Source organism: Hibiscus syriacus, unplaced genomic scaffold, assembly GCF_006381635.1.
Source record: "Hibiscus syriacus cultivar Baekdansim isolate YM2019G1 unplaced genomic scaffold, ASM638163v2 tig00110328_pilon, whole genome shotgun sequence".
Classification (NCBI taxonomy): domain Eukaryota; kingdom Viridiplantae; phylum Streptophyta; class Magnoliopsida; order Malvales; family Malvaceae; genus Hibiscus; species Hibiscus syriacus.
Window position 1 is genome coordinate 3,451,209 of NW_024062685.1, and position 16,890 is coordinate 3,468,098.

The window sequence follows — 16,890 nt, forward strand, 5'->3', positions numbered from 1 at the left end:
GAAATAGTTAGATAATTATAAAAGAGAAGAAACAATAATTAATTAATTAAGTAATGAAGCAATTTACCCTAATCTTTAAAAAATTGGAATCAGTCAATAGTGAGTGTCAAACAAGCAAAGATTGGATCCAATGTATTCCGACAAATTACAAAAATTCCAGCGGAGAATCTTAAGCTAGCCAGCCAGTGAATGATTAAAGAAAAAGGGAAAGCACTTCAGATTTTAGATTTAATAGTGTTTTCACATTAATAACAATAATTAGTGTAACACCGTAGCAGGCAGGTCCTGACACAAAGGACCCTACAAAAGCTAGTTACCTTCTTGTTCAGCTTTTCAAAAATTAAAGAATCTTGATTTATATCCTTCAAAATTAGTATGTAAAGCGAAAATGTACGAGGGAGATTCAATGTCATAAAAGATAGATGATGTTGAAGGATCTGTGGAGAAGCTCACTTTAAATGCAAAATAAAGAAATAGTACCTTCCCCCACCCAACCAAATCCACCTACAAATTGAAACCTCAACAAACGCATGACATTTCAAAGCCTTCAGTCAACAATTTCATCAACTTATGCTCCATGATCATGTTCCTACACGTCCTACAAAAGTCTAGCATGATATAGTTTTCATAAAAAAGTTAGAAACAGTGATTGAAATGCATGAGCATGCATGATGAAGCATGCATCAATCATGGCAAAACCTGAAGGTAAAATCCAGACAACATATCAATATTCTCAACTCAAGTCTCTTAAATGCTTAATCGGGATTTATAGGTCCAAAAATTATATATCAAATAGAAATTATGAAATAGGAAAGATAACATAAACCAAAACAATCCCTCATGTTCTTACAAATCTACAAAGAGCATAAAAGGTTCCACAATATAGACATGATACACAAGGAAAATATACAGTGCACAACAACAGGGTAAACCCAACATTATGACAAAGAACAAATTTCAAAACCATGAACAACTTGCCTGTCAGCCATGCCCTTCACAGTCGATACAAAACAGAGAAAAATGAACAAGTGAATTGTCCAAAATTTAGACAAGAATAAATTAAATCATAGTACGGATAGTACCCTCAGTTGCAGAAGGGTTTAACCTGGAACCTGTAGAGAAGCTTCTTCTTTTTTGAAGTGGGGTTGTCAACCGTGAGCAATACTTTACCCAGTTCACTGACTTTGAAGCTTTGAGACACAACCGGTTCATCTTTTGAAGTCATCTTCGTCAGTTTTTGGATGATGACAGCATAGCTATCTTTGGCATCAGGCACAAATTCAGCTCCATAGCTCACCACCCAACCGACTACCCTTATTTCCCAAACAAGAACACATTTCTGCAATGCAAAGTTTTTCGCAATAATATAAGTGGGATTAGACCGTACATTAATCATCTTTGGCACAATACTGAAGCACATAGAAGCCAAATATGTTTGGTTAATATCAGTGAATGAGATTAGCAGGATGAAGAAACAATGGAATTCGAACCTCAAAGATTGTTATTTCAACAGTTTGCTTTGTCCCCGGTTTCACAGTCATTTCAGTGGCAGGATCGGCATCACTGAATTCCGGGTTGCAATCACAATAATCCACACTCAAACCACCATATTGAATAGGCACTTGCTCAGGTGGTATGTATCTGTTTTACATATCATATATTCCAGGAGATTAACCACTAAAAGAACCATAGTACTTAGAATAAGCACTAGGATAAATCACTCACTTGAAAAGGGTTTCAGCAGATTTTGCTGGCAGTGCAATGACAAACTTACTCTTGGTTCTTTGTGTCATAAATGGACTAATCATTGTATAGAATGCAAGATACCACCAAGGAACGTTAATAAACACCTAAACAGAATACGAAACCCAAATCAATGCATCTCCCAAAGAATCTAATGGGCAATAAAAATAGCACATTTTTCCAGGACATATAGATAGATACATAGATATAAAACAAACCTGTTTTGCAACAAACTCTGGATAATTATCTTGGAGAACCTGAAGAGCCTGTTTAGTTGCCAATCTAAGCTCCTTTTTTCCAGGTCCAGGCGAATTTTTGAGGTCACTAACCTGGAAAATGGTGGAAACACCACCAGGACTAAAATCAAGCTTTCTTATACTCTTCTCCAAGAGCTGAATTCGCCATCGCAGGAACTTCATTCGTTTTTCCTCATCGGAAAATGCTTTCTGGTACAAGTCTTTATTCTGAAACTCCCCATAAACATTGTAACAAACAAGGTGCCCTTCCTTGTCTTTTCCATGCATGAACACAACTTTGTCCATGTCATCACCAATATCTTCATCCAAAAGCTCATCGATTCCGAACTCTTTCCTCCACTGGATGGTGTTTTTGATCATCACAAACGCATCTTTAGCTTTGAAATCCCTTGCTCTCAAGAACTTCAAAAGGATGACATTGCTCCTGTCATCTTTTAAAAGAGGAATACCCCAAATGGATACCTCTTTTGGTCCTTTTTTCTTTTCCTTCTCTGGGTTTTCTTCACTTTTGGATTCTGAATTGAAATGGTTAGAGTCCATAGCTTCTTTAACAAGCTGTTTAAGTTCTTCCAAAGCTTTCCTTTCGAAATCAGATAGATCAGCTTCCTTGTTGCTTTCCTCTTTGAAAGAACCCAGATTTTGGGGAGCTTTTTTCTCTTCAACAACAGCAGCCACCTCTTGTTGAGCCGTACTAGTACTCGCTGCAGTAGGCTTCTCATCTTTCTCCATCGCCGCCGCCAGTGACTCCGACTCCGTAACCACCTCCGGTTTCTGCGACTCGGATTCCGATATCAATACAGTTTCTGCTGGTGTCGCTTCCTCCTTTTGTGCCTCCGTTACAGCAGGTGGCTCAGATTCTGACTCCACCGATTGCGGTGGTGGCGTTGGACGTAGTTCCTCTTTTCCTGATCCTTTATCCGTTGAATCAGGCTCCAATGCTATCGGTTCGTGTGGCTGCGGTGTTTGCTCGTCTTTTTCAGCTTTAGTCGTTGATAAGGATTCGGTCACAGAAACAGACACAGCTGCTACTTGAAGTACTGGAGAAGGGTCTTCTTTTTCTAAAACAGCAGGTGAACCAGTCTCGGTCACCGTAGGCGGTGCCGCTGCTGCTGTAGGAGGATTCTGGGTTGGTGTTTCATCGGTCATGTTTGGCTGTTTGTTGTATGAAAAAAGTGAAGAGTGCTACTGTCAAGTTAAAAAATGAGAAGGTCCGTTCATATGGACAATGGAAATATCTAGAACGATAAAAGGCGTTTTTAAACGAAAATCACCCCAACAATAAATAATTATTTATCAGGCATTATTTTTTCATATATTATCGATCTAATATTTTTTCTAACAGTTAGACGGAAAATGTAGATCAAAAAATACACCTTCATATGATTTTTTTTCAAGATGACCCAACGATGAAAAGGTGACACTCATGATACACACTTTTTTGTGGGCTTTTTGACACAGGGAAAAGACGCGAATAATGATGTGAGCCTTCTACCCTAACCGTTCGTCCATCCCTTTAATTATCACATACCTCTTTAGTATCACTCGTCCTCCTTCCCTTTTAAATACCCTCCTCATACAACCCTAAGATCATATCAAAAATACTCATATTCCTCTTTTTATCAATTCTTCTATCAAGCTTTAAGTAGGTTTTGTTATATTTTTTAAGGTAAATTTGTTTATTATATTATAATAATTTAATATTTTATTATATTTTACTATATTATTTTTCTTTACTTTGCAGTTATAAAATGGAAGGTATGTTGCTGCGTTTAGATTATAATCATATCTCGAGTTATTTTGTTGATACGGTAACAATTTAAAATTGTGTTATTTTAATTATTATGAATGTTTTATTTATTTATTTATTTAGTATTAGTTTATATTTTAATTTGTATACTATTTATTTAATTAGGGAAATGATTATATATTAGATCCATTTATTCATAACGCTAAGTTAGAGATATCGAGTCGTATATGACCGTATTTAGTCGGTTACATAGCGAAATATGAAGGACACTGTAACCTTGAACTCAACCTTATTTCTGCATCGATTGAAAGATGAAGACCAGAGACACACACATTACATCTTTTGTGTGGGGAGTGTACTACTACGTTGAAGGATGTTTCCATACATTTTGGGCTTCCAGTAGATGGGGATGTTATTTCTAGTGTGGCGGATGATGATTGACATTCCTTGTACGAGAAGTATCTTAGAGTTATCCCGCCTAATTTTAACGGTGGTCAAATACTGTTGTCATTGTTGGCTATAAATTTTCAACATTTGAGTGAAGATTGTTCCGAGGAACAGGCTAAAATATTTGCTCAGACTTGCATATTACAACTAATAGGAGGGATCTTGATGTCCGACAAATCCCACAACCAAGTTCATTGTATGTGGCATCACCTCGAAGATTTTCACGTTGCTGACTCACTTAGTTGGGGCTTCGCGGTTTTGGCATCTCTATATAGAGAAATGTGTTTGCCAACTGATTATCAGAAAAATGCTATCGGTGGATGTCTCATTCTTCTCCAGTTATGGGTGTGGTATCGCGTTCCCTTTTTATATCTGGTTATGAATATCCCGTTGGTCTTCCCGTTATTGTTGAGGTAATTTTAATATTGAGTTTGTATATTAATATTTTTTAGTATATAATGATTTTTTACATTGAATAGGTGGTCATGTATAAGGAAAAATCATCGTGATATACTAGAAGAAATTCGGCTACTTATTGATCAGAAGGCTGGTACAGAGGTATGTATTTAAATTATTATTTGCCTTTAATTATCATTATATAATTAGAATATTATTTTATAATTATATATATATATATATATATATTGTTTTAGTTTCAATGGGCTTCTTATTCTACTAAAGAATTGAGGCTTTGTATCCCACCTCACCTGAGTAGCATATTAGATGTATGGATGGCAGAGGTCCCTCTGATATGTTATGTTATTATCGAGTGGCATCCTATTGATCGCGTGTTCCGCCAATTTGGCTTCGTACAATATATTCCTGAAGCACCTAAAAATCTCGACAATATTCATAACGTCGATAGATGGGGCAAAAATGATGTCAACTGGCTGATCAAGCACAGCGAGTGGATAATGATCTGGGAGGATCGACGTAGATGCATTCCCCGTAGGGAGTCAATATATGTGGATCATTATTCAGTTGCGATTGACTTGTTAGTGGTTCAACATGAATGCGAAACCATTCTTACTTTTCGAGGAAGCACGAGGTGTGAGCATTCATTGGCGCTAAGAAAAGTGGCCACCGTCATAGTATCATCGTCTCCCTACTAGCGGACGGAGAGCAAACGCTTCCGGCTCATCCTCAGCTGCAGCACTGGAACCATCACAGCATCTACCGTCTACACTAGTTTATATTCCCAGCCCGCCACTATACATTGGTACATTGTCGATTCAGATAGCACCGCATCTGGTTTAGATGCCACCGCAACCAGTTCAGATGCCATCATCGTAGGGTTTTACGACACCTCTTGGCGGATATTACTGGATGCTTATGGATCCAACATGGGCTTCATATGCTATGTAACACCACCAACCCGTATCCAACCCGAACACGAGTCTGAGGTGTCACATTGATTTTTCAAAACCTTTACTTGTACACAATAATGAAAATTTCCCACTAATATTAAATAAAACTTCATAATTCATATTATTCCAATAAAAAGGGTTTACAAAACTTATCAGAGCATATACAACTCAAATCTTTTATTTGAATGCCAACTACATTTCATATAACAAAATACATATTAATAAAATGCTTTTCTGATCTGATATCTTAAAAGGAGAAGCTGACATGTCTTGCTCCTCTTTGCTCCTCAATCTTCTCGAAACCTATGTGTGAAACACTCACACGCTAAGTCAATGACTTAGTGAGGCATATAAAACAAATACGAAAAACCTTAATTATCTAACAATGCACGAACAATTCACACACTAATATCATGCAAAAATCATTTAACAATTCATATGACCGTTACATACATACATATATTTATTTGATCATTATCATCATTCACATTATTATTATTATTATCAATATTATTTGCATTCATTCCTTTAATCTTGTGATCTTATCCTTAACACTCATGCATATCATATCATACATTCCACAAAGCAAAACACATAATATTACACAAGGTTTTTTATGTTATATCTTTTATTTGCTCATGTATACTTGTGAAAACTAAAGATATATGAGTACATTGAGGTTGTGCACATATGCTGTCACCACAACTCGTATAAATTCCCACTAAGGACGCATAGAATTTGTCCTGAAAGACCATGTAGAAATGTCCCGAATAACAACATAGATGTCCCGAATGACCACTCCTTAAGGATCGCGTATATATTCCAAAGACCAAATATGTGTCCTGAAGAATCGCACATATGTTCTAAAGGATTACATATATATCTCGAATGACCACATAGAATCCTCAAGTCTTGGTATGCCAACTATACCCCTAGCTCTCATAACATATAACATGGGTATTATCATTTATATCATTTCACATATTCATATAATCTCTTAGTTCTCTTACATGTAGAACATTTTCATATGATTTATATTCACATGTCACATGGTTTATATCTTGTTCTTCTATCTTCTTATGGACATATGAACATATAGATACTCATCACATAGCTCATACCACCTTTTCATATATTTCATTAGTTTAGTATCACATAACTTATATCATATTATCATGTGGTCACATATATCACATAACACATATATCATAGTCACATAGCATGTATCATATAGACATGTATTCTCATGGCTAATAATCACATACTTAACATATAAACATATATATGTATTCATGTCCACAAAGAAATCATATCAATACTACACTTATGTTCATGGACTCATACAATCTAATAGTGGAAATAGACTCATCGCAAGTCTTATTTCCATAAAACACCCTATACATAATAACATACACTCACCTTAGCCTCACTAGACCAAGTCATGCATTTATCTCTTTCTTGCTCGATCTTATCTCATTACTCATCATATACTTGCTTCCGATCGACATCTACACAATTATACAATTCAATGAATATCGAAATTCGAAATACTTGGAAAAATTCCTTCCAATATAAACTAAACAAAGCACTAATTCCTTAATTCCAACTTAGGTAGTATCGGTACTACAAGAACAGTATCGATACCTCTATACTTGTAGTATTGATACCCTTCCACGGTATCGATACCCATTTTCGATTCTAAAATTTTATTACAAGAAATGGTACCGATACTTCCCCATTGGTATCGATACTCATGGTATCGATACTACCACTTCAGTATTGATACCCCATGAATATTTATTCTATTTTTGCCTTATGGTATTGATATTATTCATGCAATATCGATACCCTACGCATAATTATCACATAATTTACCTTGTAGTATCGGTATCTACTCAATCGGTACCGATACTACTAGCCCAGGATATGTTTCATTAACCCGAAAATTATCTAATTCCAACCTAAACCTTTCGTTTTAATCCTTTTCATGCCATAAAACTCAACTACCCTTACTTAAATCAATTTATATCCATATAATACATCATGGTGTTCAATATTTCAACACAAATCTTGAAATCAAGAATCTCACTACATTTTCAACATGTTCTAATTTCATTTCTAACACCTTAAACTTCTTATTCTAACTTATGACAATTCAATATTAATCTCAAAACTCATTTACTAACTTCTTTCCACAATTTCACTTAACCACCCCTTATATTAAATCTTCCATAACTTCCTCATATTTTAGTTTTACACTACTATAACCTTTCCTTAAGCTTTCTTAACACTCCAATAATCAAAACCAACTTTAAAATGAAAGAATCAATCAAGTTGAAACCAACTCACCTTATCACTAAGGGCACGAGAGGAAGAAGATAACCAAGTCTCTAGACTTTTCTTTTCCTTTATCCCATTATCCACGTGTTTATATCACTTAAAAAGAGAAAATAAACATATTCTATTAGAAAAGACCATAATACCCTTATTACTTTCAAACTTTACTATTAAATCCAACATCAAAATTCTCCAGTTAAGTCCCTGAACTTTTTAATTTTTTGAAATTAAACACAAAGTTTTCAAATCTTCCATTTTAGTCACTAACCCTGATTTTGGGATGTTACATGCTATTTGACGGGTGGCGCTTCACCACAGACACAGACACCTCCGACTCAGTATATATTGCAGTTGTCGATGTTTTCACAGTTTTCATGGTTCTCTATGAGCGGTGAGATGGTTAGTCATACACCTCCAAGGTCCTTATTCTATGGAGGTGCTACATCGTCATTCTTCTCTCATTAATAAAATGTAGTTGCAGCTGATAATGATTATGATGATAAGAGTGAGGAGGAAAAACAAGCTATACAAGAAACACTCATCAAAATAGACAGTCACCACCCAATGGAACACGTTCAAGACGCAAACATTGATAGACTTGTTTAATTTGTAATGTTTTTATTTAATTTTTTGTTTATCAGCAATGTAATTGTTGAAAACATTTTGATATTTCGATATAACAAATTAAGTTAAATGAATTTTAAGATTTTCCAAAATGATTTTCTAAGTATATTCGATATAATTATTCGAATATCAAAACATTACTCCAAATATTTCAAAAATCATTTTTAATCCTTACTTAAGTATAAAATTAAGTTTTAATCTTAAAACAATTTTAAAATAATCTTTCAAAGTATTTCGAACCATTTCAAAGCCAAAAATTCCAGATTGCTCAGAGGGAACCGATTCCCCCCCCAAGGGGGTACCGATTCCCCCCTGAATGGTTTGGCTCCGAGATTTCCAGAATGCTCGGAGGGAACTGATTCCCCCATAGGGGGTACCGATTCCCCCTGTTCAACGGTCGAAATATTTGAATTTTACACTTAGGGAACCAATCCCCTATGAGGGGGAACCGATTCCCCCCACGCTCCAAGCATTTTTATTAAATGTTTTCACACTTAAACGGCTATATTATCTTCATTAATTATCCCCAACGTTCAGAAGTGATTCAAGGTGTATTTAAACAAGTTCTGAAGCCCTTGATCAATAAGAAATTATAGAGAAACAAGAGAGAAAGCATCAAACATCAAGTTTGTGCAAATCAAGCCAATTTTCCTTTCAATATTCATTTTGCTTTCAAGAACACCATTTGTGCTCATTTGTAATTATCTTTGAGTGTTCTTTTCTTGTTCTAGAATTGTGCAAACATCTTACCTTGTGAGGTTTTCCTTGTAAGTTTTCAAATTTGTAATCTTCTCTTTGGGAAAGAGTGTTCTCAAGAATTGGGGTATATTCTTGAGGGTGTTGTAAGGTTATCTCTTTGGCCTCAAAAGAAAGAACAAATTAGTGAATTTGTTGGAAAATCCTTAGTGTGGATAGCTAAGGTAGTGGACGTAGACTTTGATTGAGAAAGTTGAACCACTCTAAATCGCTGTGCAATTACTTTTAATTTTCTGTAAAAGCTTCCACCAAATTTTTAATTATCAATTCACCCCCCTCTTGGCCAAATCTGTCAATCGATTAACTCAACAATTGGTATCAGAGCCTAACTCATTTGAAGGTTTAATCGCCTCTTGAGTCGATCCGGGAAGAGTTAAATCGATAAAGATGGCGTCCACTTCCGGTTTATTCTCCATGGAAGAATCCAGACCAATTGACGTGCCTCCACACTTCAATGGAACCAATTATCGTCATTGGAAGAAGTGTATGATGATATTCATCAAAGCATTTGATATGGAAGCTTGGATGATAATCAAGAAAGGATATTCCTCTCCTACTAAGAAGGCAAAGAAGTGGAGTATTCAAGAACGGAATGAAGCTCACCAAAACTCAAAGGCTATGCACATGTTGTGTTGTGCAATTGATCCTAATGTATATAAAGGAGTTTCTTCTTGTTCAAGTGCCAAGAAAATATGGGATAAGCTTGAGGAGATCTATAGAGACAAGGAAGAAGAAGAACCAATAAAAGTGATGTCTCTATTAGCTTTCACAGAGCCAAAGGTATCTTCTAACTCAAATATATCAAATTCAAAATCTTTTAATGAGTTACAAGATGCTTATGATAAATTATTTTCAGAGTTTGAGACCATGAACTCCAAATACAATAAATTGATTTCTAAATTTATTGCTAAAAATGATCTTCTTTTGAAAGCTAAAACAGACTTGGAAAATCAAAATGAAATGTTGAGAAAGGAGTTAGAGCTTTCAAAAATAAAATCTGAAAACTTTGAAAAAGAAATTTTCAAATTAAACAAACTTCTTCTAGAAATGAAAATGGATTTTGAAAATCAAAATGAAATCTTGAAGAAGGATTTAGAACTCTCAAAAATGAAATTTGAAAGTATTGAAAAAGAAAATTTCAATTTAAAAGATAAGCTTGAATGTTTAACAAAAGAAAAAGAGATCATTCTAAATAATTCATCTAGTTCAATAATGACAATATGTTCACATTGTCATTATCATGGTCATAAGGAACATACTTGTCCTTTAAAGAAAGGAAAACGATTTAAAATTAGACAAGTATGGATTCCAAAAGGAACAAGATGCATTGAAACTAATGTTCAAGGATCCAAAGCAATTTGGATACCAAAATCTACTTAAATGTCTCTTGTAGGTGTGTGGGAGCAATGGTGATGAAGTTGATGATATTCAAGATGCTCTAGCCACACATGAAAAAGTAATGGGTAACCTCTAAACTTAATTTTTTTTTATTTGGTTGCTCATTTATTCTATGCATGCATGAGGTTTTAAATGTTAAATAATTCTAAATGATTATGTTTTGTATCATGTATGTTGAAAAATATTGTATGATGAACATGGTAATTTTTGGTATTTTTTTTAAACTCTAGTTCATCATATTAATTTTTGGTCAAAATTGTTTTTAAAATGTAATTGATATCTCTTTAATAATTGATATTGATTTTTCAAGAACTTTGGTTTTGCAAAATTTTGATATGAAATTTGTAATGTTTATGCATAGATTTTTGTTTAAATATTATAAAGTTTTAATGCATAACATTTTCAAAAACTTTATGCATGTGCTCTTACTCTCTATAATCAACATTGCATAATGTTTTATATGTGAATGGGTTAAAAGCATAATCTTTAAAAAAAAATTGATAAAAGATACAATGTTTTATTTTAAATGATTACAAAATTGATTGACATTACATCTACTTTCGATTATGCTTATTGGTCATAAAATAGGGATATATACATGGTGCATTTAGATTCTTTTGATATGACTAATTTATGCCTAGTTGCTAAGGATGAACATGATAGTTGGTTATGGCATAGGAGACTAGGACATGCTAGTATGAGTGTTTTGTAACGGTTAATTCAAGGAGACCTAGTAAGAGGGTTGCCTAAGCTTAAATTTGATAATGATAAAATCTGTGATGCTTGTGCTAAAGGAAAACAAAAGCGAGTTTCTTTTAAATCCATTAATGATGTATCAACTAGTAGAGTTTTACAATTGATCCATTTAGATCTTTTTGGGCCAACTAGAACTACTAGCTTGGGTGGAAAACAATATGCATTTGTCTTGGTAGATGACTATTCTAGATATACTTGGGTTCTATTTTTAAATACTAAAGATGAAGCATTAGAACAATTCATCACATTTTCAAAAATAATCCAAAATGAAAAGGGTTACTCTATAACTAGTGTTAGGAGTGATCATGGCACTAAATTTGAAAATCTTGGATTTATTGAATTTTGTAATTCTAATGGTGTTAGTCATAATTTTTCAGCACCTAGAACCACTCAACAAAATGGAGTTGTTAAGAGGAAAATTCGAACTTTAGAAGAAATGGCTAGAACCATGCTTTGTGAAAATAATTTGCCAAAATATTTTTGGGCGGAAGCCACAAATACTGCTTGTTATGTTGCTAATCGAGTAATGATTAGGCCATTTTAAAGAAAACTCCATATGAAATTTTCAAAAATAAAAAGCCTAACATTAGCTATTTTCATCCTTTTGGATATAAATGTTTTGTTTTAAACAACGGTAAAGAAAACCTTGGCAAATTTGATGCTAAAAGTGATGAAGGAATTTTTCTGGGTTACTCCTTAAATTCTAAAGCTTATTGAGTATTTAATAAAAGAACTTTAGTTGTAGAAGAGTCTATACATGTTGTTTTCGATGATAATCCCCTTCCAAGGAAGGATTCTTGTGTGAATGATGATGTAGGTATTATAAATACAAATGATGTTAGACATGAAGTTGGAGAACCATCATCAAAGGAAGAAACAAAAAATGAGGAAACTCATGATCCTCTTGAGAATCCAACCATTGAAGAAAGGGAAGTATCTTATCCAAGAGAGTACAACTATGTCAAGGGTGGTGAGATTATAGGTGATCCATCCAAAGGGGTAACAACTCGATCTTATCTTAGAAATATTTGTAATTATGTTGCATTTATTTCATGCATAGAGCCTAAGAATATTAAAGAAGCATTAAATGATGAACATTGGATTATGGCTATGCAAGAAGAATTAAATCAATTTGACAGAAGTAAAGTATGGACATTAGTTGAAAGGCCTAGTAATAAATCTATTGTAGGTACTAGATGAGTATTTAGGAATAAGCTTGATGAGAGTGGTAATATAGTGAGAAACAAGGATAGACTTGTTGCTCAAGGGTATACTCAAGAAGAGGGCATAGACTATGATGAAACATTTTCTCCCGTAGCTAGGATGGAAGCAATTAGAATGTTATTAGCATTTGCATGTTTTCATGAATTTAAATTATATCAAATGGATGTTAAAAGTGCATTTTTAAATGGTTTTATAAAAGAAGAAGTGTATGTGGAACAATCTCCAGGTTTTGAAGATTCAAAATTTCCAGATCATGTTCTTAAATTAACAAAAGCTCTCTATGGTTTAAAACAAGCTCCTAGAGCTTGGTATGAAAGATTGTCAAATTTTTGAAAAAGGTTTTTCAAAAGGAAAGGTTGACACTACATTGTTTTTAAAGCATAAAGGTAAAGATTTATTAGTAGTTCAAATTTATGTTGATGATATAATATTTGGTTCTACTAATGATGTTCTTTGCCAAGAATTTTCTAAGCTAATGCAAAGTGAGTTTGAGATGAGCATGATGGGGGAGCTCTCATTTTTCTTGGGACTCCAAATCAAGCAAAGAAAAGATGGCATCTTCATTAATCAAGCTAAGTACGTCAAAGATATGCTCAAGAAGTTTGGACTGGAAAATGGGAAACCTCATGACACTCCAATGAGCTCTTCAACAAAGCTTGACTTAGATGAAGGAGGTAAATGTGTAGATGTTAAATTATATAGGTCAATGATTGGATCTCTACTTTATATAACTGCAAGTAGACCAGACATTATGTTTAGTGTTTGCTTATGTGCTAGATTTCAATCATGCCCTAAGGAATCACATTTACTAGCTGTTAAGAGAATCTTTAGATACCTTAAGGATACTCCTAGTTTAGGACTTTGGTATCCTAGAGACTAGCTTTAGCTTGCATGCTTTTTCTGATGCGGATTATGGAGGATGTAAATTAGATAGGAAAAGCACCTCCGGTACTTGCCAATTCCTTGGAAATATGCTGATTTCTTGGTTTTCAAAGAAACAAAATTGTGTTGCATTATCTACCACTGAAGCAGAATATATTTCAGCCGGTAGTTGTTGTGCACAAGTTTTATGGATGAAACAACAACTTTTTGATGGAATTGAAGTAGGTACTATTCCTATCAAGTGTGACAATACTAGTGCTATTTGTCTCACTAAAAATCCCATACAACACTCTAGAACTAAACACATTGAAATTAGACATCACTTCATTAGAGACCATGTCACTAAGGAAGATGTAGTTCTAGAATTTGTTGATACTTTGCATCAATTAGCGGATATTTTTACAAAACCCTTAGATAAGGAAAGGTTTTTGGACACTTAGGAGAGAATTAGGTTTAACTGACCTATCTTCACTTAGTGTTTAAAATAATTCAGCACTTTTAATAAATACTGAAAAATGCTCATAATAGTAATTTTTGATTGCATTCATTGCTATTAGTTAGGGGGAGTTTATGATTCTTGATGAAAAATTAATTTTATGTTCAAATATCGATTAAAGATTAATTTAATTGTTTGAACATAATTATTTTTCAATATATGAGTTGCCTATACCACTAGAGAAGATTAATTTAGCATTTTATGTGCTTAAAAATCAGATTTTAGCATTTTGGTGCAGAGGGAATCGATCCCCCCCATGAGGGAACCGATTCCCCCTTTGAAGAGGAACCGATTCCCCCCACAGGGGAATCGATACCCCCCTGGGGTTCTGTTAAAATCGGGTAGAACAGCCCAAAATTCCCAAAACCCTTCTTCAAGCCGTTTCTCACCCTCAAACACTCAAATCTCCATTCTTGCATCAAATCATTGATTTTAATCGGAATTCACTTCAAATATCATCTCCTAAACTTGCAATCATCATTAAAATCGTGCAAACAACATCTAAATCCCCTCAATCTTCATCTTTCAAGGTAAATTTTTCTAAACTCTCTATTTCATTGATTTTGAACATATGATTAGTTTTAATTAGTTCTAGGTTGAAATAGTGATCGGGCATTGATTGTTTAGTGATTAGAAACTATATGTTACAACTAATTTCATCAAAAACCACAAGAATTTTCCAAAAATTTTAAATTTTCGAAATTAAAAAAAAATTGTTGTTTTTTAAATTATTTTGTTTTGATTAAATTATGTTGTTGTTATGAAAACTATACATATATTGTTTCTCAAAACCATATTTTTCAAAAGTTTTTCAAAAACTTTGCCCATTAGGATTGATTTAGAGAACCTTGAAATATTGAGGACTCAATTGAGTTTTGGGATTAATTGAATTGCATACATTTGTTTTTAAAATTGCAGGTTATCCAATCTATTCCGATTTCCTTCACCATGTCTAATCCTAAACGTGCTAGGTATTCATCTAGTCGTTCTAGTCGTCAACCAAATCCTCCTCCAAATCCTCCTCCAAATCCTCAAAATCCTATTCCAAATCTTGATCCAAACTTGACTATCCAAAATTCTTGTTTCAATCAACCGGGTCCTAAAGATTATCGTTATTGGTTTTACCAATATTTTGACTCGTATAAGATTAGGGAAGAACGTATCCCATCTCTTCAAGCTATGGTTGCTATTAACTTTAAATATCTCCCTATCTTGCACGAATGGAAATTTGATAAACTTTTCGAACTTGAACATGTTATCTATCATCAACTTGTTCGTATCTTCTATTGTAATGCCGTTTGTATAAAAAATCGTGACAAAACCAAAACCATAGGAGTACGTTCCTACCTCCTAGGTCAATATTTCCATCTTGATACGGCTTTCATAGCCAATGCCTTAGGCTTGGATAATGAAGGTTTATCAAATGAAAAACAAGTTTTAGGCTCACGATATAAACGAAATGATAGTGCAAGTGTTCTAGATCTTCATGAGCGTTTTCTTCATCTTATGATCACTTGGTGGTTTCGACCATCCGGGGGTCGTTATTCTACTCTCAGAGCTTTAGATCTTTGGTGGTTGCATTGTTTTGAACACAATATAAAAATAAATCTTTCCGAGATTATCTTTGTTAAGATTGTTGAAACCGTTAACCTATTGCCAAATAAGAAACTTTGTTCTTCACTAGTTTACGGTTGTATCCTTAGTAACCTCTTTTCTAAAGCCGAGCTTCGAGTTGGTCTAGATGCCTCCTTTCCTCTTAAGAAACAAATCAATCTTCTTTCATTAACAAGAGCGGGATGGGTCAAAAATAAAGAATCCGGTGAATGGGTTCGATCTTCTGCAACTACTCTGGGAGCTAGTTCTTCACAAGCTCCACTCGAAGCTGACGAAGATCCAGAGTTTGAACAATTAATGAGGGATATCGATGAAGCCGAAGATGAGCCTGAGCAACCGAGGAGCGGACAACAATCGACTCAAATGCCTCCATATTTTCAATCTTTTATGGAGACATTTGATTACCGATATGCGACCATGGATTTGCGCTTTAATTCTATAGAGTCTAATTTATCCACAATGGGAGCTCAATAATTAGAAATTCTTCGGGAAATGCGTGCAAATAATGAAGCAACCAACGCACGTATTAATGACCTCACTAACGAAATGGCCGCTATGCGAGCTCGTTTTCCTTCTCCTGATCCGGATATGTGATTAATGTTTTACTTTGAACTCCAAACTTATTGTTTTAACATTTTGAATTTTGGAATGTTTGAATTTGTAGATTGTGAATTGTTTGGATTTAGGATGGTGTGACTTTGTTTGGTGTGATTTATTCATTATTGCATCATTTACATCATTATTAGTCAATTGACCATTTTCCATCTCATGTTTATGAATATTGATTAGGAACTAATGGCTAACGTTTCTCTTGATTGTGATCTTAGCAACTGCATACATATACCTAATCAATTGGCTAAATGTTTTTCCGTTTCTTTGAATCTTTTTGATTTAACAAAAAGGGGGAGAAGTGTGTGCTTTAAGTGTGTTTTAAAATGATAAATGGGAGAAGTGTTAAAGTGTTTTTAAATGATAAATGGGAGAAGTGTTAAAGTAAGGGGGAGTAATTTTAAAACTTAAAATACCTGATTTCAAATCTTAAAATTTCTAAAATGTTTTGTATATCAAAAAGGGGGAGATTGTTGAAAATTTGATATTTCGATATAACAAATTAAGTTAATGAATTTTAAGATTTTCCAAATGATTTTCTAAGTATATTCGATATAATTATTCGAATATCAAACATTACTCCAAATATTTCAAAAATCATTTTAATCCTTACTTAAGTGTAAAATTAAGTTT

The 16,890-nt window shown here is 33.9% G+C and overlaps 1 protein-coding gene and 1 long non-coding RNA gene across 2 annotated transcripts in view; one reads left to right on the forward strand and one right to left on the reverse strand.

Moving 5' to 3' along the window:
- Window positions 1–1,582, forward strand: part of LOC120118493 — a 27,561-nt gene extending 25,979 nt beyond the window's left edge. Inside the window, exons 3-4 of the long non-coding RNA XR_005515754.1 lie at window positions 2–6; window positions 1,463–1,582. This is a non-coding gene — a long non-coding RNA (uncharacterized LOC120118493). The remainder of the gene's footprint in view (window position 1; window positions 7–1,462) is intronic.
- LOC120118492 (patellin-3-like) lies at window positions 816–3,204 on the reverse strand. Its single transcript, XM_039138520.1, has 4 exons — window positions 1,962–3,204; window positions 1,726–1,850; window positions 1,491–1,641; window positions 816–1,339 (listed from the first exon to the last, which is right to left on the reverse strand). Exons 1-4 carry the CDS (start codon window positions 3,144–3,146, stop codon window positions 1,085–1,087), a joined length of 1,716 nt encoding a protein of 571 aa, XP_038994451.1. The 5' UTR covers window positions 3,147–3,204; the 3' UTR covers window positions 816–1,084.
- Between the last annotated feature and the right edge of the window lie 13,686 nt (window positions 3,205–16,890).